The 27099-nt window shown below is 46.0% G+C and overlaps 1 protein-coding gene across 1 annotated transcript in view; it reads left to right on the top strand.

The window, feature by feature from the left end:
* The window catches only part of LOC147725755 (CD5 antigen-like), a 445735-nt gene that overhangs the window by 247339 nt on the left and 171297 nt on the right, over window positions 1–27099 (top strand). The window contains exon 3 of the mRNA XM_086964494.1: window positions 9271–9585. Coding sequence (XP_086820620.1) covers window positions 9271–9585 — 315 coding nt within the window. The remainder of the gene's footprint in view (window positions 1–9270; window positions 9586–27099) is intronic.

Raw genomic sequence — 27099 nt, 5'->3', positions numbered from 1 at the left:
GGCCGGCGTAGTCGGTGGGGGTGTTCAGCAGTTGCTTGAGAGCTAGGTTGGCGAGGTTGTCCAGCAGGGTGGTGGTATTGCTGTCCTTGTTGCTCTCCAGGTGGAAGTTGAGGTCCCCTAGGAGGATGTAGTCTGGGGAGGTAAGGGCCTGCGGGCTGACGAAGTCTGCTATGGCTTCGCTGAATTGTGTGCGTGGTCCCGGGGGTCTGTAGATGAGAGTGCCTCTAAGGGTAGTTCTGGGGTCGGTGTGTATCTGGAAGTGGAGGTGTTCGGCGGCGGAGAGGGTGTCGTCGGAATTGGTCGTGACTCGGATGGTGTTTCTGTGGACGATGGTGACACCCCCTCCAGTTTGGTTGACGCTTTCCTTCCGGGTGATCTTGTAGCTGTCCGGGATGGCTATGGCGATGACAGGGGCTGAGGAGGCGTTCATCCAGGTTTCTGTGAGGAAAGCGACATCTGCTGCTGTTGTGTCCAGGAGGTTCCAGAGTTTGACGGCGTGCCTGTGGACGGAGCGGGTGTTGAGCAGGATGCACTTGACGTGGTTGTTGCTGGTGCTAGGTTTGGCGGGTGCCGAACCGGGTCGGAGGCAGGTGAATTTGTGCGTGGAGGGTGGCGGCATCGTAAGTCCGTCGGGTGCGCTGGCAACGTCGAGGGCCAGGGGTCCTGGCGCTGGGCGTGGTCCAGGCGCGGACGGACGCAGACGGGCTTGCCTTTGGTGTGCCTTCGGCGCGCAATCGGCGCGCCCACTGCCCGTTTTCGCTGCGCGTACGCACGGTCCCAGCCATAAATGGCGAAGTGGGAGGGAGGAGCAGCTGGGAGGTGGGAGCGGGCGGCGAATAGGAAGGGTGCTGGGCACAGGAAAGAAAAGGGGGCGGGCCGCAGGGGAGCAGCGGCGGGGGAGCGGGAAGCGGGGGGTGCACATAGCGGGAAGACGGTCGCGCAGGGCGGCAAAGAAAATGCTAGAAAACAGTCACACGGCACAAAGGGCAATTCAATAAAAACAGTCACAGGGCACAAATGACAATACGATAAAAACAAATTCAGGCACAGTACTCAGCAGCAGGGCGGACTCAGGGCAGCAGCGAGAACAACCCGGGCACAATCACGTGGGGGCTGTGCGGTGCGTGGAGCGACCGGCCCTGTAAACAGGGTCAGAGGTCACAGCTCACCACCGCGCGGTCACAGCCATAAATGGCCAAGTGGGAGGGAGGAGCAGCTGGGAGGCGGGAGCGGGGCGGCGAATAGGAAGGGTGCTGGGCACAGGAAAGAAAAGGGGTCGGGCCGCAGGGGAGCGGGAAGCGGGGGGTGCACATAGCGGGAAGACGGTTGTGCAGGGCGGCGAAGAAAATACTAGAAAACAGTCACAGGGAGCGACCGGCCCTGTGAACAGGGTCAGAGGTCACAGCTCACCACCGCGCGGTCCCAGCCATCAATGGCCAAGTGGGAGGGAGGAGCAGCTGGGAGGCGGGAGCGGGCGGCGAATAGGAAGGGTGCTGGGCACAGGAAAGAAAAGGGGGTGGGGCCGCAGGGGAGCAGCGGCGGGGGTGCGGGGGGGTGCACAGAGCGGGAAGACAGTCACGCAGGGCGGCGAAGAAAATACTAGAAAACAGTCACAGGGCACTAAGGGCTATACAATAAAAACAGTCACAGGGCACAAAGGACAATACGATAAAAACAAATTCAGGCACAGTACTCAGCAGCAGGGCGGACTCAGGGCAGCAGCGGGAACAACTCGGGCACAATCACGGGGGGCCGTGTGGTGCGTGGAGTGACCGGCCCTGTGAACAGGGTCAGAATTTACAGCTCACCACCACGCGGTCCCAGTCATAAATGGCCAAGTGGGAGGGAGGAGCAGCTGGAAGGTGGGTGCGGGGCGGTGAATAGAAAGGGTGCTGGGCACAGGAAAGAAAAGGGGGCGGGCCGCAGGGGAGCAGCGGCGAGGGAGCGGGGAGCGGGGGGGTGCACAGAGCGGGTAGACGGTCGCGCAGGGCGGCGACGAAAATACTAGAAAACAGTCACATGGCACAAAGGGCAATACAATAAAAACAGTCACAGGGCACAAAGGACAATACGATAAAAACAAATTCAGGCACAGTACTCAGCAGCAGGGCGGACTCAGGGCAGCAGCGGGAACAACTCGGCCATAATGAAGGAGGGGCCTTGCGGTGCGTGGAGCGACCGGCCCTGTGAACAGGGTCAGAGGTCAAAGCTCTCCACCGCGCGGTCCTAGCCATAAATGGCCAAGTGGGAGGGAGGAGCAGCTGGGAGGCGGGAGCGGGGCGGCGAATAGGAAGGGTGCTGGGCACAGGAAAGAAAAGGGGGTGGGCCGCAGGGGAGCAGCGGCGGGGGTGCGGGGGGGGTGCACAGAGTGAGAAGACGGTCGCGCAGGGCGGCGAAGAAAATACTAGAAAATAGTCACAGGGCACTAAGGGCAATACAATAAAAACAGTCACAGGGCACAAAGGACAATACAATAAAAACAGTCACAGGGCACAATGGACAATGGACAATACGATAAAAACAAATTCAGGCACAGTACTCAGCAGCAGGGCGGACTCAGGGCAGCAGCAGGAACAACTCGGGCACAATCACGGGGGGCCATGCGGTGCATGGAGTGACCGGCCCTGTGAACAGGGTCAGAGGTCACAGCTCACCACCGCGCGGTCCCAGCCATAAATGGCCAAGTGGGAGGGAGGAGCAGCTGGGAGACGGGTGCGGGGCGGTGAATAGGAAAGGTGCTGGGCACAGGAAAGAAAAGGGGGTGGGCTGCAGGGAAGCAGCGGCGGGGGAGCGGGGGGTGCACAGAGTGGGAAGACGGTCGCGCAGGGCGGCGAAGAAAATACTAGAAAACAGTCACATGGCACAAAGGGCAATACAATAAAAACAGTCACAGAGCACAAAGGACAATACGATAAAAACAAATTCAGGCACAGTACTCAGCACCAGGGCGGACTCAGGGCAGCAGCAGGAACAACTCGGCCATAATGAAGGAGGGGCCGTGCGGTGCATGGAGCGACCGGCCCTGTGAACAGGGTCAGAGGTCAGTGCTTCATATACTTAAGAAGAAAGGCCCTTGTTTGGTGGAAATTTACCTCTTTTTAGTCTTGTTGTCTTGTCTATAGGATGATTTATGTTATGACATACTTCTGGACAAAGCTGCACCAAGACCAATTACATTGTCAAAAGGTACACAACATGACTGAACATGTCAACAAAGTAGTGCACACCAGCTTTGGACTAATGCGCAGTCTGAAGAAGATGTTCAAATGGATACCCCTCACGTCGCGCATGCCCTTAGTACAAGGTCTCATTGTCAGCCGTATAGATTACGGGAACGCCTTGCTATCCTCCATTAACGAAAATCTTTTGGCTCGATTACAGGTATTACAAAATACTGCAGCAAGGCTGGTGCTCAACCTTCCCCCCGCACCTCATCACTGCCCTGCCCTAAAACTTTGCACTGGCTCCCAATAAAGAAACGCATAAAATTCAAACTATGCTGCTTAGTCCATAAAACCATCCATGGACAAGGACCGATTTACTTGGAAAAAAACCTCAAATTCCATATCTCGGCCAGAACACTGAGGTCCTCTAGCAAACTACTTCTAACTGTTCCCATGGTCACACTGTTAGAAATGGTAATAGGGCATTCAGTAAAACAGCTCCTGAAGCCTGGAACACCCTGCCCCTCCAGATCAGGACAGAAGCCAACCATCTGAGATTCCGTAAGAACCTCAAGACCTGGCTCTTGTGAATCTGTGACGGAGGATCTGCTAGCGCTCTGAGACCTTCGGGTGATTTATGCGCTATATAAATGCTTTTTACATTACATTACAAGGTTGCTGGTGGCATTTCCTCATGCTCCATTACAAGGTAGTGTAGAATACGTATTAAACATTCATCCAAGGAGGTAACACATAATAATGAACAAGTAGAAAGTACTCTACTCGGATAGATATTTTGTGCAAAACTATGGACTCTTGTTTGATTGAGTCACAGGTGCAGTTTCTTTGTGGCCAAGTCACTCACATAGCCACTGACACCCACACAGACACTTATACACTGACTCATATACTCTGGTACTCACACAACCACTGACAGATCCACTCAGACACTGATGCACTCTCTCACAGACCCAATCAGATACTCCCACACCAACTCAGAGACCCACTCACAAGCCCACTCACATACCTAATCAAACACTCTTACACACACTCATAGACCCACTCATACACTTGTGTACCCAGTCATAGAAATATTCAGATGCCCTCACACCCACTCAGGTACTTATGCACCCATTCACTGATTTATTTAGAATATTTCACAATCACTCAGAGACCCAGTCAGACAGTCATGCACACACTCAAAGACTAACTCACACACTCATGGAGGTACTCTCAAACCCACTCAAACACAATGACACCTACTCACAGACCCACTGAGACACATATGTACCCACTCAGACACTCACACACCCACTCACACAACCAGTGAGACACTTATGCAGCCACTCCCAGACACACTTACCCCTCAGCCAGGACACCCCGCCTTGATCGATGCCAACTCAGCAGCCAAAGAGCTACACCACTGGATCACCAACTGCGCAGACCAACTAGCGCCCCTTCACACCACCAAAAGAAAACACCCCCTGAAAGCCACCTGGTTCACCACTGACTTCCAAGATGCCAGACACTTCTGCAGACGTCGCAAGAAACAATGGAGAAACAGCAAAACCACGGAAGACCTGACCACCTACAAGAACGCAATGACAGACTGCAACCAATGCATAAGATTCACAAAAAATACCTTCATCCGGAACAAAATCCTCACCAACTCCAGCACACAGTGAAGCCACAGATGTCGCTCCCTCACAAGACCTTTGCAACAAGCTCAGCTCCTACTTACACCTGAAATTCAAATCCCTCTATGACCACTTCAGAGATCAGACTCCAGAAACCACCCTTTCATCCAGTGATGACAACTGGCACACCATCACCACCTGGAACCTGGTCACAACCGAAGATACCACTGCCACCATGAAGAGCACCCACTCAGATGCCCCCACAGACCTTTGCCCTCCGCACATCTTTCATAGATCCGCCGCCGCCATTGACCCCCAGCTACGACGCACCATCATGCCACCGTCAAATCTGGCACCTTCCCAGATGACTGGAAACATGTAGAAGTCAAGCTCCTCCTCAAGAAACCCTCGGAAGACCCGACGGACCTGGAGAACTACCGACCCATCTCTCTCCTTACCATTGTGGCCAAAGTAACTGAGAAGATCGTCAACTTCTGGCTGACAAACTTCATAGAAGAGAACTCCATCGTCAACCCCTCCCAATCCAGATTCTGCAGCAACCACAGCATCAATACTGCCTTCCTCACCGCCACAGACAACATTTGCATGCTCCTCAGCCAAGGCCACACCGCAGTCCTCATCCTACTTGACATCTCCGTAGCTTTCAACTCCGTCTCCCACCGCATCCTCACAGTCAGACTCCACGACATCCAGATACAGAGAACCACCCTTGACTGGCTCAGCTCCTTATTCACAAACAGAACACAAAGGATCAGTCTCCTGACTTTTCTCTCCGAACCCACTAAGATCAACTGTGGAGTACAACAAGGATCATCGCTCAGTCCCAAGCTCTTCAACATCTATATGGCCCCTCTCACCGCCATCGTCAGACATCATGGACTCAGCATTGTATCGTACACCAACAACACACAACTCATCTGCTACCTCATGAAGGACCCTGAAACCACCAGTTTCAACTTCCAAGAAGGAATGAAGGACATTGCAGCGTGGATGGGCTGCAGCTGTCTGAAACTCAATTCTGAGAAGACAGAAATCCTAGTATTCGGACCCTGCCCCGCTGCATGGGACAACTCCTGGTGTGCCTCTGCACTCGCACCCCCTACACCCATTGACCACGCTCGAAACCTCAACATCATACTAGATTCCTCCCTCAACATGACCTGGCAGATCAACACCATCTCCTCCACCAGCTTCAACACTCTCTGCACCTCTGCAATTCTTTTAAGTGGATCCCCCTTGATGATAGAAAGACTGTTACCCACACACTCATAACTATTAGATTGGACTACCAAAATGCCCTCGAAGCTGGAATCGCAAAAACAACAGTTGATGGACAGAATGTAGAACAATGTCATACATTCACCCCAGTACAGAGATCTGGGCCTAAATCCATTGTTTTTGTGCTCACCATGCCATTCCAGTTTGAACCCAGTCATATGCAAATCAGTCTTGACCCTGTGCTCCATGGGAACAGTCCATCCCGAACTGCCAAACCAGGTCCTCCCTGGACTGGAAACAAGCATCCTAGGACCGGTTTCGGGCTTTCAGCCCTCATCCGCCAGGATAGGTTGATTCCAGTGGCATTGACTCACGTCTGAGCATACCCGTCTCACTCGGGGTGACGAAAGCAAAAACAAAAGTTGATGGACAGAAGCAGAACAATGTCATACATTCACCCCAGTACAGAGATCTGGGTCAAAATCCATAGTTTTGTTGCTCACCATGCCATTCCAGTTTGAAGCCAGCCATATGCAAATCTGTCTTGACCCTGTACCCCATGGGAACAGTCCAGCCCGATCTACCAAGCCAGGCCCTCATTGGACTGGAAACAAGCATCAACAAATCACCGCTACGCAAACTCAAGACCATCAAGAACACCGTAGCCAGACTAGACCGCAGAATCCCGCGACATTAGCACATCACTAAACAACTGCAAGACCTCCACTGGCTCTCCGTCAAGAAAAGAGTAACCTTCAAGCTGCTCACCCATGCCTAAAAATCCCTCCACAACAACAGACCCAAGTACCTAAATCGAAGAGTTTCCTTCTAAACACCCACAAGGAACCTCTGCTCCACCGACCTCGCGCTGGCAGTATGTGTAACCCCGCACATTCACAGAAACAAAGCGGGTGGAAGAGCTTCTTCTACATCACAGCCAAAGCCTGGAACGAGCCTCAAGTTGGCTTCAGACGCTCCCCTACTCTGCACACCTTCAGGAAGAGCCTCAAGACCTGGCTCTTCGGCTGATCCAGAGCAGCACCCCCAAGCGCCTTGAGACCCTCACGGGTGAGTAGTGCACTTCAAACCTCCTGATCGATTAATTGACACTCACACCCACTAACAGACCAGCTCAGACAAACTCACCCTCAATGACAGACCCATTGAGGCAGTCATGCGCTCACTCATATACTCCCTCTCAAAAGTTACAATTCATAGATAGGATTTCTTTTTTTTTAAGTCTTTGAAATTCACTTAAACAACCAAAGGTTACAGGACATTATAGTTAGGAAATCACATGAAAAAACATAGAAATTCACTAAAAAAAGAAAAGATTACTGGGACATTAAAATTAGGCTCAGACTTCACTTGTACAAAACCATTTCAATTCTGCAGTTAAAATTAACTGAGCAAACTATAACTGATGCACCCGTAATGCACTGTTTATGACTTCACATATTAAATCACTCATGAAATTGTCAGTGACATCACTGATGGTTTCTAAATTAACATCACTGATCACATCACAGATGATATCATCCACAGAACCACTCAAACACCCACTCATACCTATATACAACATCTCACATACCCACTCAAGCATCCAGAAAACCAGTCACAGGCAAGCAAGTTCTTGCACAACTACTCTCGCCTCCATATAGCCATTCACACAGCCAATCACTCACCCACAGCCAATCACTCACCCATAGAGTGACTGACACACTTACTAACACACAAATACACCCACTAATATACCCATATAGCCACTCAAACATACACATATACACCCATACAGCCACACATACCTACTTATACACCCATAGAGCTACTCACATATCCCCAAAACCATTCACACACCCACTCAGACCCCCACTCACATACTGGCACAGGCAGTCATGCAGTCACTCATATCACATATCTTAGATATAGTATTACTCATTAGTAGTATAGCTAGTACTAATCTAACTTTTGTAATAGTTAGTATATGTGTTTAACACTCATAAACTCTTTAAAAAATGTACCCTCAATGATTTTATCAGGATGTCATCAGTGATATCTTTTGAGATTTTTTGAGTTTTTCTTAAATCTGTTTCCTAGCTAAAATGTATAATTCATATATGTAATTTTATTGGTGACCACATTTAAGAAATGTTTCTCCCTTTCAGGACACTCACATTGTTATCACACATTAAACACATTGCTTCCATGCTTGCAGCTGAGTATTTTTACCCACATTGACATCTCGTTTACATGAGGCAGTATAATGGCATATTCTTAAGAATTACTTGAAACTTTCACATCACAAAATCCCCAGATCATTCCTAAAGGATTCTGGAATTCACAGAGGCTAGCCACCATCACTTCCCCAAGACTCCTGATTAGCATTAGAATTTAAAAAAATACCTTTATTCTTACTCTACCTTCCCATGCCCCTACAGTACTCCTAGTGATAAAAAGCCCCCACACATATGTATGCTTTAGAACTTATAAATACATAAATCCGAATTGTGTCTTATAGAATTGTGTTGCATCCATACAGCAAGAGCCTTGAGGCAGGAGTTAACGGTGAGTTGTGTGTCTCATGTATTTTATTGCTGATTGAGGGTGAATCATCACAGTGAAAGTGTCCTGTTGATGATAAGTCTCATCTGCACATAACAGGTATCAAGGACTGAAGTACTCACATTCACCAAGGATTGAGAAAAGATTGAAAGACAAGATAGAGGCAGGACAGCAAAGATCTACAATTGGATAACGCCAACTTGACTCCACATTCAAAATCAATCAGAAAGGTTTATTCTCAGGGCAATATGGACATATTTTGGAACCTCACAGTTGAGATGTCATAGAAGTGTGAGGGTGTAAAGGGAATAATCGCTGTCCAACTACCAATGTACTTGTCAGAAGAGTTGTATTACTGTGGCCACTGTGGTAAAAAGCTGATGAGTGGAGCTGTGTCCAAAGAGGCGCCCAATGTATCGATCATGGACTCCACTCCCATCCTTGGATCACATTGGCCTATTACATTCATGTGGGGAGGAGTAGTCTGAGATGCTGTCGATACATCTGCTGAGAGACTGGAAAAAGAACGTTCACATGTTTGACGGATGTATTCCCACAGCACGTCATTTGTCACTGAATATTACCTTATTATTGATCAAAAAGACGTTATATTTTCTTAGTTCTTTTTGTTTGCATTCCTTTCCAATGCCTTTTTAATTTCTTTCCAGGTCCTGATCAGGTCCGATTGGTAAACGGCCCCTCTTTCTGTGCTGGAAGAGTGGAGGTCAGGCACAATGGGGTGTGGGGTAAAGTCTGTGATGACGCCTGGGATCAGAAGGACGCGTCGGTGGTCTGCAGACAGCTTGGATGTGGAGCTGTACAAAGCTATCAGTATAATTCATCATTCGGGATCAGCCCTTTGCCAGTTCTGATGAGTAATGTCCAATGCCAAGGAGATGAGCATGCCCTGTGGAAATGTGCCCAGAGAGGCTGGAGTGTTAATACCTGTCCAACAGGGAGGAATGCTGGAGTGACCTGTGCAGGTAAGAAGTGTAAACTGAGTGTCAAAACAAGCTTCTTTGCATAATGGAGACATGATTCCCTTCTGGCAAAACACAAAAGTGACCTCTGTTGGCATGCATTGCATCAGGTGGGTCTGGATGAAGCATTAAGACCCTTCATGAAATATTTTCAAGCAGATAATTATGCACTCTGGTGCCAAGGGGGAACTTGCAAACCCCCTTCCTGCCTGTGTGTGCTCCTGCTCTCTGCATCGTCCCAACAGTTATGACTCCTTCGGGAAGGAGGGTTTCACAAATCAATCTCTGCCCTCTGTCGAGCCACCTAGAAGCAGACATGATTTTTCTTGCCGGAGTATAGTTTGCACCATCCACTGAGGCGTTTTTTTCACTTTAAGCACTTAGCAATGATCCTTAGACTAAGCAACAATGTCCACTGCCCTGTGCTCTAGTCTTCCCCATCACAGTCCCCTTCCCGACATCCTTCCCTCTATCCTTTCCTCTGTCCTTCCGTCCATCATCCCTCCCTCCATCCCTCCTGTCCTCGTTCATTCCCTTCCTCCGTCCCTCCATCCTTCATTCCCTCCTTCCCACCCTCCATCCTTCTCTCAGTCCTTCCCTCCTTCCCTCCTTCCTTCCTTCCCTCTGCCCTTCCCTCCATCTATCCCGCCTTCCCTCTGCACTCCCCTGCCTCCGTACTTCCCTCCTTCCCACCCTCCATCCCTCCATCCCTCCTTCCTTCCCTCTGTTCTTCCTTCCCTCCATATAACCTTCTTTTTCTTTGGAATTTCTATAAGCTTGGCCCTTGCAGGGTGTTGATACAGGGAAGAGGGGGAGTATTTCCATTAAAAGAAAAGGAATACTCAGAGAAGTGTACATATTGTTGGCATCTTGCAGAGAGAAGGGGTGGAGCCATCTCAATCAATCTGAAGAAGAAATACAAGGTGTAGTTAAAAAACCACGGAAGGATTGTGATCAATATTTTTGTTACACAAAAATGTTGTCTTAAATGAGTCTTGTTGCATGGCCCTGGGGGACATTGTCCACATTACTAAGTCAGCATGAGCTTCGCTACCATGATGCTGCTTTTGTGCACGTTACTACATGACTTTTTTTTTTCGAGACTCTGTTTATGCCTTTCACATGAGAACCGTCTGCTTTTTACATTCCCTTCTGCGCTCCTGAAGTTTAGTCTGAACACGATGTATAAGGTCGATAAACAATGCCCCTTGTAATAATGTTCTGGTCAGTCCCTAGCACCTAGACATAACATACTAAACACAGCTGCAATGCTGAATACTCGTGCTTTGATATTACGGGGATGCATGTTGTTTTAACACACACTTGGAGAGAGTCTTTCCATAGAGAAGAGTTCCCTGTTCCTATGATGTAAACCTTCCATCTAGGCTTTAAGGTATGGTACGGGTTTGCTGTCAAAGCCCAGAGATCTTCTTTTATATAAGTAAACGTCTTCTAATCAAAAGGAGGGTGGTTAGGCCTTATAGTCCTTTTTCAATGTCTTTATAAAATGACTTCCCCCTTTGTATTCTATTCTTAGTTTATGCAATTTGCTTCTGATAGTGGCTGTATACTGTATTGTAGAGCATGATAGTTAAAATAAACATTTTGAACTATTACAGTGACTCTCCCTATTCTCATTGTGGACAAGTACAAGTGAGTGAGCGATAGAGTATGTCATGCTACTGCGATTCCTGAGAGAGTCGGGAGTGTTGTGTTCTGATTTATCTAATCATTTGTAGCTTCATAATTTTTGGAGGAGAACGAGTGAGCCACTATAGCTCGTTGGTTTTGGGATTTTGGGTACTAAGGTGATAGGTTGGTACACCCCTATACACGAGGTCCTGTTTTCCTGCGCATAGTTCTGTGTAGGTGCAGAATCCCTGCAGCATGGCACCCCCAACGTTTGGTCTGGTTCTGTTTCTGGAGACAGCTGTGACGGTGTAACCTCCTATATTGATGTTTTATAGGTTCTCTGAAGCTTGAAATTATAAAAGGTTTCTTCTCTTTGTTCTTAGCCCATTATTGCGCTGCCGCTCTTTAGGTTGTCGTTCTTTGTTCTTTGTCATAGCGGCTGATATTATCCGGCCTAATCAAGCAACAGTCACGGCTATCATATCAAAAGAAGAAAGGTGCCACTTTAACAGTGAGATATGCCTCAGAAGATGAGAACGTGACACCGGGACTGGGCATGGGAAGTGACTCTGCTCGACAGTGCAGCAGAGGTTTCCATAGTGCGGGAGGCACTGCGGTAACCTGTCTGGCGGTGACAGCAACTGATACATTCATTAAAGTGGAAACAGCTGATACCCAGGTTCCGCCCCCCCAGATAGACTTATGACGTTATTTTCCAAATTCAAGGTGATATACAGCTTCCGATCAAGGCACTTTTCTGGGAAAATGTAACCTTCTCGTATGACATGTTGTTGGCTGGGGTAGATTGGCCTCCACCCTTGCGTTAGCCGCTTCTAGGTGGGAGGATGTGATACTTCCGAATTTTCCGCGTTACGTTACTGAGGAGCATGCCAAGGCTTTCACAGCAGAGTGGGGTTCGACCCTTGCCCTGGTGGTGTATTTTATTCAAGTGGGCTGGGATATCGATTGACTGGCTAATGAGATACCTTTACGATTTGTGCCGAAGCTACTACCGCAATACCCAATCAAGCATAAGGCTAAGGCTCACTTTTGTGAAATTCTAACACAGTTACAGTATCAAGGAGTGATTAAACCATGTACATCTCTGTACGGGGGTGAATGTATGGCATTGCTCTGCATTCTGTCCATCAACTGTTGTTATTGCATTTGTCACCCCGAGTGGGACGGGTATGCTCAGACGTGAGTCCCGTGCTCTCCATGCCACTGGAATCAAGCTATCCAGGCTGATGAAGGCTGTATTCCCGAAACTGGTCCTTGGATGCTTGTTTCCAGTTCAGGGAGGACCTGGCTTGGCAGTTCGGGCTGGACTGTTCCCATGAGGCACAGGGTCAAGACTGATTTGCATATGGCTTGGTTCAAACTGGAATGGCAAGGTGAGCAGAAAAAACGATGGATTTAGGCCCAGATCAATGTACTGGGGTGAATGTATGACATTGTTTTGCATTCTGTACATCAACTGTTGTTTTTGCATCTAGTCCGAGTTGACAATATAATTTTATCCTTCGCTGACTATGGATACAAGTTACATTTTGCAAAATCGCACATTGCCCATTTGGCGGTGCTATTTTTTTGAGCTACGAGCTCAATAAAGAAGGAATGGGGCTAGCCCCCCACATCTTGGAGAAATGTGCACAATTACAACCCCCTTCTACACTGAAGAATCTTCAGTCCTTGTCTGGGATTTTTGAATTTCGAGAGGATATACATTCCTGAATATACCCAGCATATCAAACCACTTTATGCATTGATACAACCTACATTTTCTTTTGCCATCTGGCTTCTAGAACATACCTCTATCCTACATTTGTTGCAATCTGACTTGTTTGTGACTAACTACTTGTTGACCTGTGAGAATACCACAAACCTGGTAATACGTACATTTCCAGGGGTGGTGGGTTTCACTTATTTGATGTTCAATGAGGGAGACACAGTACCTATTGCATACAAATCACATTTGTACACGTAGGCTGAAACGCGATTTTCCAATATTGAAAAAGTTTTGACAGCGGTGCAGATGGTGACTCTGAAAGAACGCTCTATGGCGCACTGTAAACGCATTATTATGGTCACCCTTCTCCCTGCTTTAGAAGCAGTGACTAAGGCAAGTGTACCAAACTCTAAGGCTTTAAATAAGCGTTGGATACAATGAGCTGCATCATTGACATCGGCTGATCTCATGTTTATCTTTGATCCTTCTCTCCAAACACAGGAATTCTTACAGTATGAACATGTTCATCCTCCTCCTCTGTCCTTGCTTCCTTTGGATGAATACCAATGTAACATCTATACCAATGGATCGGTTCAACCAGCTGTCGGTTCTAAACATGTTTATTTGGCAGCTTGCGCAATTGTTGCTGGCTTAATTGTGAATGGGGAGTTTAAGTCTTCCATAGTGCAAACTCAGGCACTTGAAGACTGTACGGCACAAGTGGCGGAGCTGCCTGCTAATTTTTTTTCTTGAGTTTGCCGATCCTAATGGAAATACTCTTATTGTGTGCGATTCTTATTACTGTGTTCAATATACAATGTGTACAATGACAACTTATTCTTGTGCTCTCAAAATGACTATAAGAATTCTAAAGGCAGTGTAATTAAGCATAAGACGCTTTGGGTTTGAGTGGCAGACCTTAAATAACGTCTGCCCCTCACACAGGTTATCCATACTCTTGGCCATCATCGCGTGGGAGCACATGCTCTTGGTAATTTTTTGGCTGATAAAGCGGCCAAAACTATAGTAGTTACGTGTTCTGTAGCAGCAGTTACAAGATCCATGACTAAAATAGATAAGGATAGTTTGGCAGCAGTAGCTGCAACGAAGGTGGAAACTGTTCATCCTCAGGGTTTCCCTTCTAAATACACTAATTATATAACTCCCGAACAGGTTCCTTATTCTAAGATTCCTTTTGTTCGTTATCAGCTGATTCCCAACTTGGAATGCAGAACTGCCTTAATCAAAGCCACACACAAGGGTATGGCTTCTGCACATGCTGGGGTGTTGGCAACAGCCTTTATTTCACAGCAACGTTACTGGTGGCACGGTTTATAAACACAGACCCACAATTATGTACTTTCTTGTGAGATTTGTCAACAAATTAAACTGTCTCCGGTCCCACGCCATCCACAAAAACAGCTATGTGTTTCTAATCAACCACTTGGCTGTGTATATCTTGATCACTGCTGTCCATTTTATTCTGATACTGCGTTTAAATATATATTTGTGGAAGTTGACTCATGCACTAGATTTCTTTGGGTTTGGCCACAACACAGTGCTGACGCTCAAAATGTCATCAGGGATTTGCGTGTCTTTTTCAGGATGTTTACCTTTGACACCTTTCATTCTGACCAAGGTCCAGCTTTTACCTTTATGGCATACAAGGACGTGATGAAGTCAACGGGGGTGCTGGTACAGTTTTCGTCTCCATAGAGGCCTGAGGGCAATTCAATTGTGGAACAAATGAACCGTGATTTAAAGCAATACTTGACAGCTAGAGTCTTAAGTACTGGCAGGAACTGGCTGGCCTATTTGTATGGTGTTCAACGTGCGCTTAATAATCTCCCTAGAAGATCTCTGGGTGGGCGGACCCCATACAAGATGCTCTTTGGCATTAAAATGTTTGTGCCAGACCTTGATGGTCTAGAGGTTGTGGCGGCTGCCACAACCTTTGATGTAGATAATCATTCTACTGTGTTACGGGAATTACAACAACAGTTATGCAACTGAATATTTACCCTCTTCCACTGATGCAGCACTGCTGATTACAGTTGCCAGGTGGCTTTCCAAAACCAGAGATTTGGTATGAGAAAATCTGGAGAACAAGAAAGAATATGGTCCCTCTTCTCGTGCACCGGTTCCAGTGCTTGGACTGAAGGGTACTCGTACAGTAATTTTACCACATTTACCTTGTTGCAAAGACAACAGGTACATCTCTGTGGACAATGTCAATTTACACCATGTGGCCGATTCTGAACAGCGTCACGCCTGCTATTTCACGTAACGCAATTTCATTAGATCAGCTGGTGTCATCATCTTCCACTGTACCTAGTGTGCCGAAGGAAGTGATGGACACTGTAATTGACTTCTCACCCATCCGACCTTTATCTTCCAATATGGATGTCATGAATACATATCCTACTGATGGATCCATTAGTGAGATGCCGACCAGTCCCAGACATCATCAGGCAGATCTTGATTTTGCTCCTCTGATTAATAGAACTGTGAGTGGTTACTTTCGAGATCTCTTCGGACTCATCCTCCTCGACATCTAGTTTGGCAGTCCCACTGACTAAATTAAGTGTTTTATTCTCTTGGTTCAAAAACACTTACCATGTCCCCCCATGGACCTTTATTTGGTTGGTGCTTATCTTGATTTTCCTGTTCATGTCAATTGGATTTGTGGAAGTGTTCTTTTTACTCATCAATGGTCAGTATTTGCCCGATTGCTCTTCTGTGAACTTGGTCAATGGAATTCTGGCCCCTCACACATCGTATCATATCATGAAACGTGATCAAACACTTATGAACATTTCAGCATTCCTGGCTGCACATGGCATTGTTTGGGACAACGTAGCTTTTGAAATCCAAGGTCCAACCGAGGTGCTCAGGGTGCCATACATATTTCAGGGTTGCTTCAGGTGATGTGGTAACACTGGATATACATTCCGATGATTGGGATGTGCAAGCAGTACATGCATTGTTTTTTGATTTAAAATTATTATGCTGCTTTTGATGCTGAAGAACTGTATTCAAATTCTGCCAAATATGCTGATCTCTTTTGTTATTAACATTATGGTCATCATTTTATGCATAAAACAAACATGTTAAGACCAGTTTACTATCACAATCAGTGGAAACATTGTCCTACTCCCGTACAAGGGAGTTCTAAAACTCTTAGAGATAAGTTCACATATTTTACTGATTATGACACGTAAAATCCAGAATACTATGTTTTTTTAACAACACTTGTCATCTCAATCTAAAATTATATTGACCCATACTAAATGAATTTACTCCAACTCTTTTAAGGCTAAATTATCCACACAGGGTTATGATCATTGGAAAGAGACCATAGAGATAAAGTCTATGTGGGGCACTAAAAATTGGCAGGTTCCGGGAACTGAAGCATTACATCGTGCCTGCCTGATTCCCCCTCAAATTTTATTTTTAAATGATACAGTGTACCAAACCACTTGTTTTGGCTTGGCCACTGTTGAAAATGTAAATGACCCATCCATTCTGTCTTTAGCAGAATACGACAATTGGAGTGCTCAGATAAATTATACTATCGATGCTTTACAGGCAATGTTTCAAAATAACACTTTCAATGTCTCTGAACTTGATTCATCTGGATGGTTGGTGTGGCAAAAAAATTCTAATGCATGTCAATTGCATTTTTATAATGTAACACATGGTTTTACACAGACTAGACCGGATCCTCGTTATCCACTGACACATTCGGGCACTACATATACGGTGGGTAAATTATGCCAACAATGGTTGGAACATTCTACCTTAGCATCTGTGAAAAAACACCTTACATTTTTGTGGGATGACATCAATTTGGCTGATTTCATCTTAGGGCCTAGAAGTCCCAGATCTAAGAGATTTATTCATGCCGCTTACAAGGAAATTTGGAAAATTTTGCAGATTGAGGCATCTCTTTGTCTGCGCCAAATTGATCAAGCCAATTTCGAAAAGGTCCTTGCTGTGGTCGACATTAGCATCAATACACTTTCATCATGCATTTACACATTGGATAATATTGTTTCATCTGTTATTGTTCAGAGTGATGTTTCTGTGTTGTATCATGGTCAGAATCAATTAAGATCCGCTATGCAGTTTGCGTGGACATTGCAGACTACCAAAATGGGTAATGTGCTTTTGGAATATTTGAATGATAAATAAAGATTTATGTCCATGAAAGATGCTGTTGCATAGTGAACAATTGGAGCCTTTACTGTTCTCTGTAATGTAAACAGACTCTGCTGGTTGGTTAATTCATATGGTTATCTCTCTCCCTTTTTCGTTGTTTCGCGTTAAATCTTGCATGCAACATTTTCCTATTGCCCGTTTTTAACACCTGGGTAGTGTATTTCTCCACAAATTATGGTCCCTGCCTTTCACTTACAGATGTCAGCGAGAGGATAAAGAAATGTTTCTATTAGGAGAGGACTGCGATTCCACAATTGGACATTCCCTGGTGTGTAAACACGTTAAATTGCACTGCGCTTGTAACATATCAGTGCCTAATCTAGCTTTTTTTAAAAAGGAATGCCAGTGCCATCTATAATTCCCGCATTTACGTTGCTTTCTACCAGCAGTTATCTTATTTTGAACAACCAAGACTGCTGTTGTTTACGGGCAGGAATCCCAGCGAGTAACTTGTTGTGGCAATGTGCTTTTTCCGCCCCCGCATGGGAGTGTAGATAGTTAAATTTGGCCTTCCATTCCCACTTTGAAGACAGATCGCAACAAGCTGAGCAGGCTCAAAGAGCTATTATTCCAACAAGAAGTGGCCCTCACTTTGGCTCGCAAGACCTTCAAGTTACAGGTGACTAGGATATCTAGAGAGATACAATCCCTTCTGAACACTAACTTCCCACTTAATTTTGGGGAGCTAATACATCAAATTTTCAATGCGTCTGACACTAAAGGCCTTGCACATTTTTTAAATATTTGGGATCCGGACTTGTGACTTCCTTTCAGATGATATTTGGAGTATTTACGGCTTTTATTAATTCTATTTTTTCTAGCGGATTCCCTTTAATGCTGGCGTTAGCTGGTGGAATACTGCTTCATCGGTTCCTGCTGCGCAATGGCTGCTCATTTTATAGTACTGCACAGACCAGGCCAATTGCAACTATACTGTGATCAAATGCAACAGGTTTTTGGATGCTTGCCATTAGCAAGGCTTATCGTGAGTTATGGATAAACTTTTCGCTTTGCCTACTTTACTTGCGTGCAACCAGTGTTCTACTGTCGGAGATGCCCCTTCTATTGGGCTACGGATTTATGCCTCTCCATACATCTAGTCCCGGATTTTGACCAGTTGATGGGTCCCTTAGAGGACATTGACCAGGCTTGTTATGGGGATGGCCTTATGGCGAGTGCTGCAACACTTGGAGTGTTGGCTGAATAGGACATCTGTGCGGCTGCGGAGAACTTCCTAGCTTTTAAACAGCTAGCCCCTCCTGGTAATAGGTTCGTAACATACTTATCTACAAACAAATGTCGGCCCGTATTGTCCGTTAGCGACTGGCCACTAAAATCAAGAAAAGCTTCCTCAAACCGTGTAAAGAAATCCGAGACCGATTCATTTGCCTTTTGCCTACACGATGCTAAAATAGTCCAATTGATCTTTTTAGGGGGAATAATTGTTTTTAACTTAGTTAGTATCGCAACGGGGAGATCTAAAATCAATCTACATGGTTTTTTCGCTGGTTCTCTATCCTCATCTTCCGCCTCTATCTCCTTCCATATTGCCCCATATGCTGTGCGATCATCCACTTTGCGCACAGACCTCTACATATCAGGTGGTAATATCAGGCCAAAGAATAAGTCAATATCAGCTAACGTCATGGTAAAAGAATTTATAGCTCCCTCGACTTCCTCATAGAAAGCGGCTGGATTTTTCCTCGGATCAGGCAATGCAGCTTTAAGTGCCATAACATCCGCCCTATTCCAGGGAGTATACACCCAATTATAAATAAAATACCCTTTCGCATCAGCAGAAAACTTATCATCACTTTTGCCCGTTCCTTTAGGAGGATCATATAGAGGCGCGGCCTCTCGCATGGGCTTTGCATGCACTATAGCGGTCTTATCTGTTCTGAAGATGGATGATTATTTCCCGCCGAGCGAACTCGTCCGTGCATCAGCATCTGATCTTCGTTTCACCTCTGGCAAACGAAGCGCCTCAGTTCGTGGTTTGAACAACCGTCGTATCGTATCAGTCACCTGGGGAAGAGTAAAAAGGTTCTAAAACACCAGAAACTTTCCGAAACATTTCGACAACTTCGTCAGCAAAATGCTCAGTAAAATATAGTTTCTCCCTCTCCTGCCACCCTTGTAAACTATCTAAAATGTTAGACACAGTGACAGCCTCATGAAGTGCTAGACGAGCGATCTTTCTCAGTTTGGACGCACGATCAACCGACAACATGGAACGAGTGTCTCGTTTCATTTGGTCTGAGTCGGAATCCTCAGCTTCACCAGATGGAGCGGACAGAACGGCATACGGAGGCGGAGGACGATCTAATAATGAAAAATCATCTTGTAGTTTATTAAGGACTGGATAAAGAGGTTGCCGAACAGCATATTGGCCAGATATCTGTAAACTGCGCTCCTTCTCCTGTCTCTCTTCCAATTCTTTCACTTCTTTCTTTCTCAATTCTTGTGCTTTTTCATACACACTCTTTCGTTGCTCTTTCTCAATCAGCGCTTGCTCACGTTTCTCATGCTCACGCACTTCTTTCACCCACATTCGCACACATTCAAACATATCTTGTCTGGATTTTCGCTCTAACCTACACTGTTCCACATACTCAATCTTTCGCATATCAAATTACCAATGCATTGGCCACCGTAACTCAGCATCCTTGCTGGTGTATTTCCTCCACAATGTGCTGTAAATTTTAGGGGAAAGACTATATTTAATATACATTTCTCGATTAAGCGTCCCCTCTGGGGGAGCCGGTTGCGATTCCTCAAGTCTTAACCGGTTATTTCCACAAAAGCAGCACATCCTACGAAGTGCGCTAAGAGCAGGCATGCCAAAAATAGTGCAGAATATACAGTATTATAATCAAAGTAGCACTTAAGGTATCTTTAATACGTTGTGCCGTTCAAATCAGAATCGCATTTTAGAGAAAAATCTCCTCATTACCTGCCTATATGTGTTGCAACGCATATATAACACTTACACATACACATACACTTGACTAGTCTTCACATTCCAAAATTGCCACAGCAAGCATATCCTAAAACTGCCTTGCCAATCCGAGGCTTCCAAAACCCACAGCAAGTACCGTACAACGGTTCTTACCAATCACAGGGCCCAGTTTCCAACTGCCAAGTTCTAAATTCGACCAAACGGCCACTGCACGGCAAACTAACAGAAGAGATCTCAGTCGAGGACCGGCACCACCTGGATGGTCAGATCGGAAAGAAAGGCAAAAACGCCTTGGATGCCAAGACTCGGGTCTCTTCTGGCAGTGATCACGTCCGCGGCGAGATTCCAATCCTCCGTCACGACCACTCCTTCGGGCGTCCGAGTCTCCGATGAGCCCAACGTGGGGCGCCAATTGAAGTAAGCAAGCCTCAGCAAGGCCTACCAGTGCAAGGGGTTTGCCCTTCTCTGCATAGAGTCCTCAGACCATAGGAAGAAGTTAGCACAGAAACTGGAAAATACAAAAGCAAAGTTTATTAAACCTTTAAAGGTGATACTACAATCCACACAATACCCTTCAGTATTGTATCGAGTAGCACACCGAACTAAAGCACATGGCCCCTTTTATACACAAAGAGAGGGGTTCAGAAGAAGGTGGTACAAACATGGAGCATGATTCATGACCATATAAGGACATTTTCAGAGCACGATCGATACATGAGTGGAGTTAACGGTTCTTGAGACCCCCAAAGACACATTCCTATCTGATACTAATTACAAACAGATGTGGATCCTACTGGGCATGTCCGGACATGCTGGAAGTGGCAAATGCTAAATATAGCCTGTTGCTGGGCAGATTCCAGACGCAGTTAACAAGGAGGTAGGACAAAGCACATGGTGAGCACATGGCAAAAATGGCGGTTCATAAATACAAGATGGAGTTGATTCAATCGATACAATAACGGCTAAGGCAACATGTCTTCTGCTAATGTTTCACCTAATCGCCATTGTTTTACATCAAGGTTACGAGGAGCACGTTTGGTTCTTCAAGCTACTTGATTGGATGGCATCCCTTTTTTCTACTAACAACAGGGATGATCTTTTGGAGGGAATTGCATTCTTGAGTTCACGTACTTTGATGGATTAACCACCTCCTTCATTATAACATTATCCTGGAGACCACGCTTTGCCACTAGTCTCAATGAACTTTTTGGAAAAAAAATTCCATATGTTTTTTATCCAATTTGCTTTTTTACAGCACTTTGAACTCTTCTTGAATTTTGAACTCTGTTTTAGTCCTTTGTCGATGTCCTATGACCTTACCAGGGGTAGGCTGTTATATGGCCCTTGGGGACCTTGTCGACATTACTAAGTTAGCATGAGCTTAGCTACCATGATGCTGCTTTTGCACACATTACCACATGACTTTATTTTTGCAAGCCTCTTTCACGTTCTCAGCTGTGCTCTTGGAGTTTAGTCTGAACACGTTGTACAAGGTCGATAAACAATGCCCCTTGTTATTCTGTACGGGTTAGTCCCTAGCACCTAGACATAACATGCTAAACACAGCTGCAATGCTGAAGACTCGTGCTTTGATACTATGGGGATGCGTGTTGTTTTAGCACACACTTGTAGAAAGCCGTTCCTTGGAGAAGAGCTACGCTGTTGCTATGTTGTAAGCCTTACATACAGGCTTTAAGTTATGGGGTCTGCTGTCAAAGCCCAGAGATCTTCCTTCATATAAATAAAACTCTTCCAGCCGAGGGGAGGGTGGTTAGACCTTAATGTCCTTATTCCATTGTCTTTATAAAATGACTTCCCCCTTTGTATTCTATGGAATTGTAACAATGCTAACCATTCTTAGTTTGTGCATTTTGCTGCTGGTAGCGGCTTGTGTACTGTATTGAAGAGCATAATAGCTAAAATAAACATTTTGAAATATTACAGTGACACTACCTATTCTCACTGTGGACAATTACAAGTGAGTGAGCGAAAGAGTATGTCTTTTGCTACCGCGATTCCTGAGAGCCATGTTCTTGGTTGTCTAATCATTTGTAGCTGAATGATTTTTGGAGGAGAACGAATGAGACACTATAGCTAGTCAGTTTTGGGATTTTGGGTACTAAGGTGATAGGTTAGTACACCCCTATACACAGAGGTCCTGTTTTCCTGCCCATAGTTCTGTGTAGGTGCAGAATACTTGCAATAGTCTCTCATTGATATTATTCTGCTATGTGACTATTTAAAACTGACACTTCTGCACTTTTGCATGATCTAATGGTATTGGAGCTCTCGATTCGCCCTCCGTCTTGCCATAGTGTGAACATAAGCCAATGATATTGTAGCCTTTTAAGTGCTCAATGGTTACGTTCAACAACAAAACTTTCATTTTGCCCCTGATCTTGCTTCAGTTAAGGTATTTTATACCCCTTAATTTTTGCTTCCACCCGCTCCCGCCTGTCGTTGCTTGCCCATCTCTCCAACCCATCCATCTTGCCAATGTCCAAGCAATTGGCCTTTTCAATGTGAATGATTAGCCATGTTGTCTAGCAGCACATCAGCTGTTTGTTCAGCATGCTTAGCATGTTTAGTATGGCTGAAAGTCACTGAAAAGGTTCAATGATGAGGCAAGCGCAGGCCACGACATTGCACCTTTTTGTGATTGGAGGGGGAAGACAATGAACTCAACACGGGCGTAGAGACTTAACGTTGGTTCAAAATTATATGATTCTGGGATGTCAGTGACTTTAGCTTCCTCCCCCATTCTCCTTTTCCTGCTCCTGGCCGGCCATTCCTCGTTTTGGGTGACTGAGGTTTGGGGTCCTCAAATCACTGCCTGTGCTCTGCAGCTTTCCACGATCTCTCTGCCTCCCTTCCTGGCTGCTGTGATGCTGCACTTCCTGTTTCAATGGGCATCTTCTTGAACCAGGAAGCAGATTCACAAGTTTTTTTAATGTGTCGCTCTTTGCAACCAAATAGGTAAACGCAAAGAACAATTTACTGTTTTGCGAAGCGACCTGTTTCCAAATTCCAATTTGAGGCCTGCCAGGTTCTGTAATACACAGTTTTGCGATTCCCTAAGTTTGACTGGCTAAAAATCGCAATTAGGTAATTGCAAAACAGATTTTTCATATATCTGGGTCTCTGATTCCACTGCGGATTCAACAGAGGATTCAAACTGCAGACTTAGTGTCAAATTTATTTCAATGAACAAAGTTAACTAAATCACTATACTTTCACACATTAAAACATCGAAAGATAAAAATATACAGTTCAAGTCTAAGATTGCAATCAAGGGCATAGGATTAACTATATTTTTGCTACAGTTTCCGAGCTCGGCCATGTCGTCCTTTGCTGGCCATACTGCTCCTATTGACCGTGTCACAAATATGTGCCCTTTCTACTTCAGATTTCGAATGAATGACGCACAACCGCAGCCTTGAGTCATTGCTACCATTTAAGGATGGCCATGTCCTGCTGTGGACCAGGGCCTCAAAAAGCCTTTGTGTAGTTCTAACATCGCAGTCAGCACGTGGTAGGTGGTGAGACAAGTAGCTCGTCACCAATCAACATTGGCCTTTGTTGTAGCTTTGAATATTCTTAGGATCTTGATCAGATGCAGGGCTTTAGGTGGAATGAATTAACTGGAGAGTGCCTCAAAGGGGTGCGTCCAATGTAATTAAGGGCGTGACTTAAAACACCTTAGCTAAAAATCTGTGTTTAGCATAATGGTGTGCAGCCCCTCTGGCATGTTGCTGTTTCTGTTGTTGCATCCAGATATATAATACAGCAAGTAACATTACACCTACGCCAGGACTAGTGGCTCTGTCAGTGGTTGTTAGTCGCATAAGATAAATAAGCAACAACTATTGGCAATGCTTGAAGTTACAGTGAAGGGTAGCACTGCCGTAGAGTTGAGACTTATCTGTTCACCGAGGGTTAGGGCAACAGGGACCCGTCTCGGCACCTGCTTTTTAGAGATGCCGATGCTGAGCGTCGACAGGACCCGGCCCACTTGAAACCCTGATCAGTTGTATATTTAGGTGTGTACGTTCTGTATTAGGATCTGCATGCAGCCACACAGCATCTTTCATCCTTCCAGTGGCTTTGCTGGAGAATGACAGCATCGTTCATCCTTCCAGTGGCTTGGCTGGAGAATGGTAGCATCTTTCATCCTTCCAGTGGGTTGGCGGAGAGCTCCACGCAGCATCTTTCATCCTTCCAGTGGCTTGGCTGGAGAATGGTAGCATCTTTCATCCTTTCAGCGGCTTGGCCGAGAGATCCAAGCAGCATCTTTCATCCGTCTAGTGGCTTGGCTGAGAGCTCCACGCTGCATTTTTCATCCTTGGAGTGGCTTGGCTGAGTTCTCCATGCAGCATCTTTCATCCTTCCAGTGGCTTCTCTGCAGAATGGCAGCATCGTTCATCCTTCTAGCGGCTTGGCTGGAGAATGGCAGCATCTTTCATCCCTTCAGCAGCTTGGCTGAGGGATCCACAAAGCATATTTCATTCTTCCAGTGGCTTGGCTGAGAGCTCTACGTTGCATCTTTCATCCTTGGTGTGGCTTGGCTGAGTTCTCCATGCAGCACCTTTCACCTTCCAGTGGCTCGGCTGGAGAATGGCAGTGCCTTCCATCCTTCCAGTGGCTTCGCTGGAGAATGACAGCATCTTTCATCCTTACATTGCCTTGGCGGGAGAAAGGGAGCATATTCCATCCTTCCTGTGGCTTGACTGGAGAATGGCAGCAACTTTCATCCTTCAGTGGCTTGGCCGGGGAATCGCAGCATGTTTCATCCTTCCAGAAGCTTGGCTGAGGATCCACACAGCATATTTCATCCTCCCAGTGGCTTGGCTGAGTACTCCATGCATCATCTTTTATCCTTCCTGTGGCTTGGCTTGAGAATGGCAGCATATTTCATCCTTCCAGTGGCCTGGCCGGAAAATGGCGGCATTGTTTATCCTTCCATTGCCTTGGCTAGAAAAAAGCATTGTATATCCTTCCAGTTGCTTGGCTGGAGAATTGCAGCATATTCTATCCTTCCTGTGGCTTGGCTGTAGAATGACAGTATATTTCATCCTTCCAGTGGCTTGGCTGGAGAATGGCTGCATCTTTCATCCTTCCAGCGGCTTGACTGGAGAATGGCAGCATCTTTCATCCTTCCAGCGGCTTGGCTGGAGAATTGGAGCATATTCTATCCTTCCTGTGGCTTGGCTGTAGAATGACAGTATCTTTCATCCTTCCAGTGGCGTTACTGGAGAATGGCAGCATCGTTTATCCTTCCAGCGGCTTGGCTGGAGAATGGCTGCATCTTTCATCTTTCCAGTGGCTTGGTTGGAGAATGGCAGCATCTTTCATTCTTCCAGCGGCTTGGCTGGAAAATGGCAGCATATGCCATTCTTCCAGTGGCTTGGCTGAAGAATAGCAACATCTTTCATCCTTCCAGTGGTTCGGCTGAAGAATGGCAGCATCATCCATTCTTCCAGTTGCTTGGCTAGAGAATGGCAGCAACTTCCATCCTTCCTTGAAGTGGCTGGGCTGGAGAATGGCAGCATCTTCCATCCTTCTAGTGGCCTGGCTGGAGAATGGCAGCATCTTTCATCCTTCCAGCGGCTTCGCTGGAGAATAGCAGCATCTTTCATCCTTCCAGCGGCTTCGCTGGAGAATGGCAGCATCTTTCATCCTTCTAGCGGCTTCGCTGGAGAATAGCAGCATCTTTCATCCTTCCAGCGGCTTCGCTGGAGAATAGCAGCATCTTTCATCCTTCCAGCGGCTTCGCTGGAGAATATCAGCATCTTTCATCCTTCCAGCGGCTTCGCTGGAGAATAGCAGCATATTTCATCCTTCCAGCGGCTTCGCTGGAGAATAGCAGCATCTTTCATCCTTCCAGTGGCTTGGCTGGAGAATGGCAGCATCTTTCATCCTTCCAGCGGCTTCGCTGGAGAATGGCAGCATCTTTCATCCTTCCAGTGGTTTGGCTGGAGAATGGCTGCATCTTTCATCTTTCCAGGGGCTTGGCTGGAGAATGGCTGCATCTTTCATCTTTCCAGGGGCTTGGCTGGAGAATGGCAGCATCTTACATTCTTCCAACGGCTTAGCTGGAAAATGGCAGCATCTGCAATTCTTCCAGTGGTTTGGCTGAAGAATGGCAGCATCTTCATCCTTCCGGTGGCTTGGCTGGAGAATGGCAGCATCTTCATCCTTCCAGTGGCTTGACTGGAGAATGGCAGCATCTGTCATCCTTCCAGTGGCTTGGCTTGAGAATGGCAGCATCTTTCATCCTTCCATCGCCTTGACTGGAGAATGGTAGCATCTTTCATCCTTCCAGCGGATTGGCTCAATGAGTGTGAGGCTCCTCTTTTCCAGGCCAGAATCTATATTCTGCGCTCTCTTCAGTTTTTAACCGGGCAGGAAGTTGCTCCAGCGCTGGTTAAATTCCTAAAACAAAGACATATAACCTTGAGTTTTATCTGAGATGGGTCCTAGTGTTGTGTAGTTCCTATACTACCTATACAGGATCTGTGTGTTCGGGAAAACATAAACTGTGGGTTTGGTGGCAGACTGGCTCTGAGCACCCCCACTGAGAATGTTAGCCTGTTTGCATTAGATATCTCACAGTGCCACTAGACTCTCCTGTTATTGGGCAGAAGTTAGTTTTTGGCAGCCTCAGAACTTGACAACCCTGATCCTCAGAATCATGGATGCAATATACTACTTTTCGCTCAGTCACTCGTCTTCACTTATTCGCTCTCAGAGAGTTACACAGAAGAAACAGTCAGGTGTGTTAGAATAAGAATTTATTTCACAGTTTTTCTTCTAGTGTAAAATTGATGTGCTGCAACAACCTTTAGACGGTTGCAGATGTATATGATTAGTAGTACAGTGAAAATAAAAGGATAGCACAGTTCTACCATCTTGCAATAATCATGAATTCATCCATGAATGTAAAATGCATGATAAAAGTGCACATACTCCTATGATG

The sequence above is a fragment of the Lissotriton vulgaris genome, chromosome 3_2, assembly GCF_964263255.1.
Source record: "Lissotriton vulgaris chromosome 3_2, aLisVul1.2, whole genome shotgun sequence".
Taxonomy (NCBI): Eukaryota; Metazoa; Chordata; class Amphibia; order Caudata; family Salamandridae; genus Lissotriton; species Lissotriton vulgaris.
The sequence above is the reverse complement of the archived record's forward strand: the minus strand, read 5'-3'. Positions and strand labels throughout refer to the sequence as shown.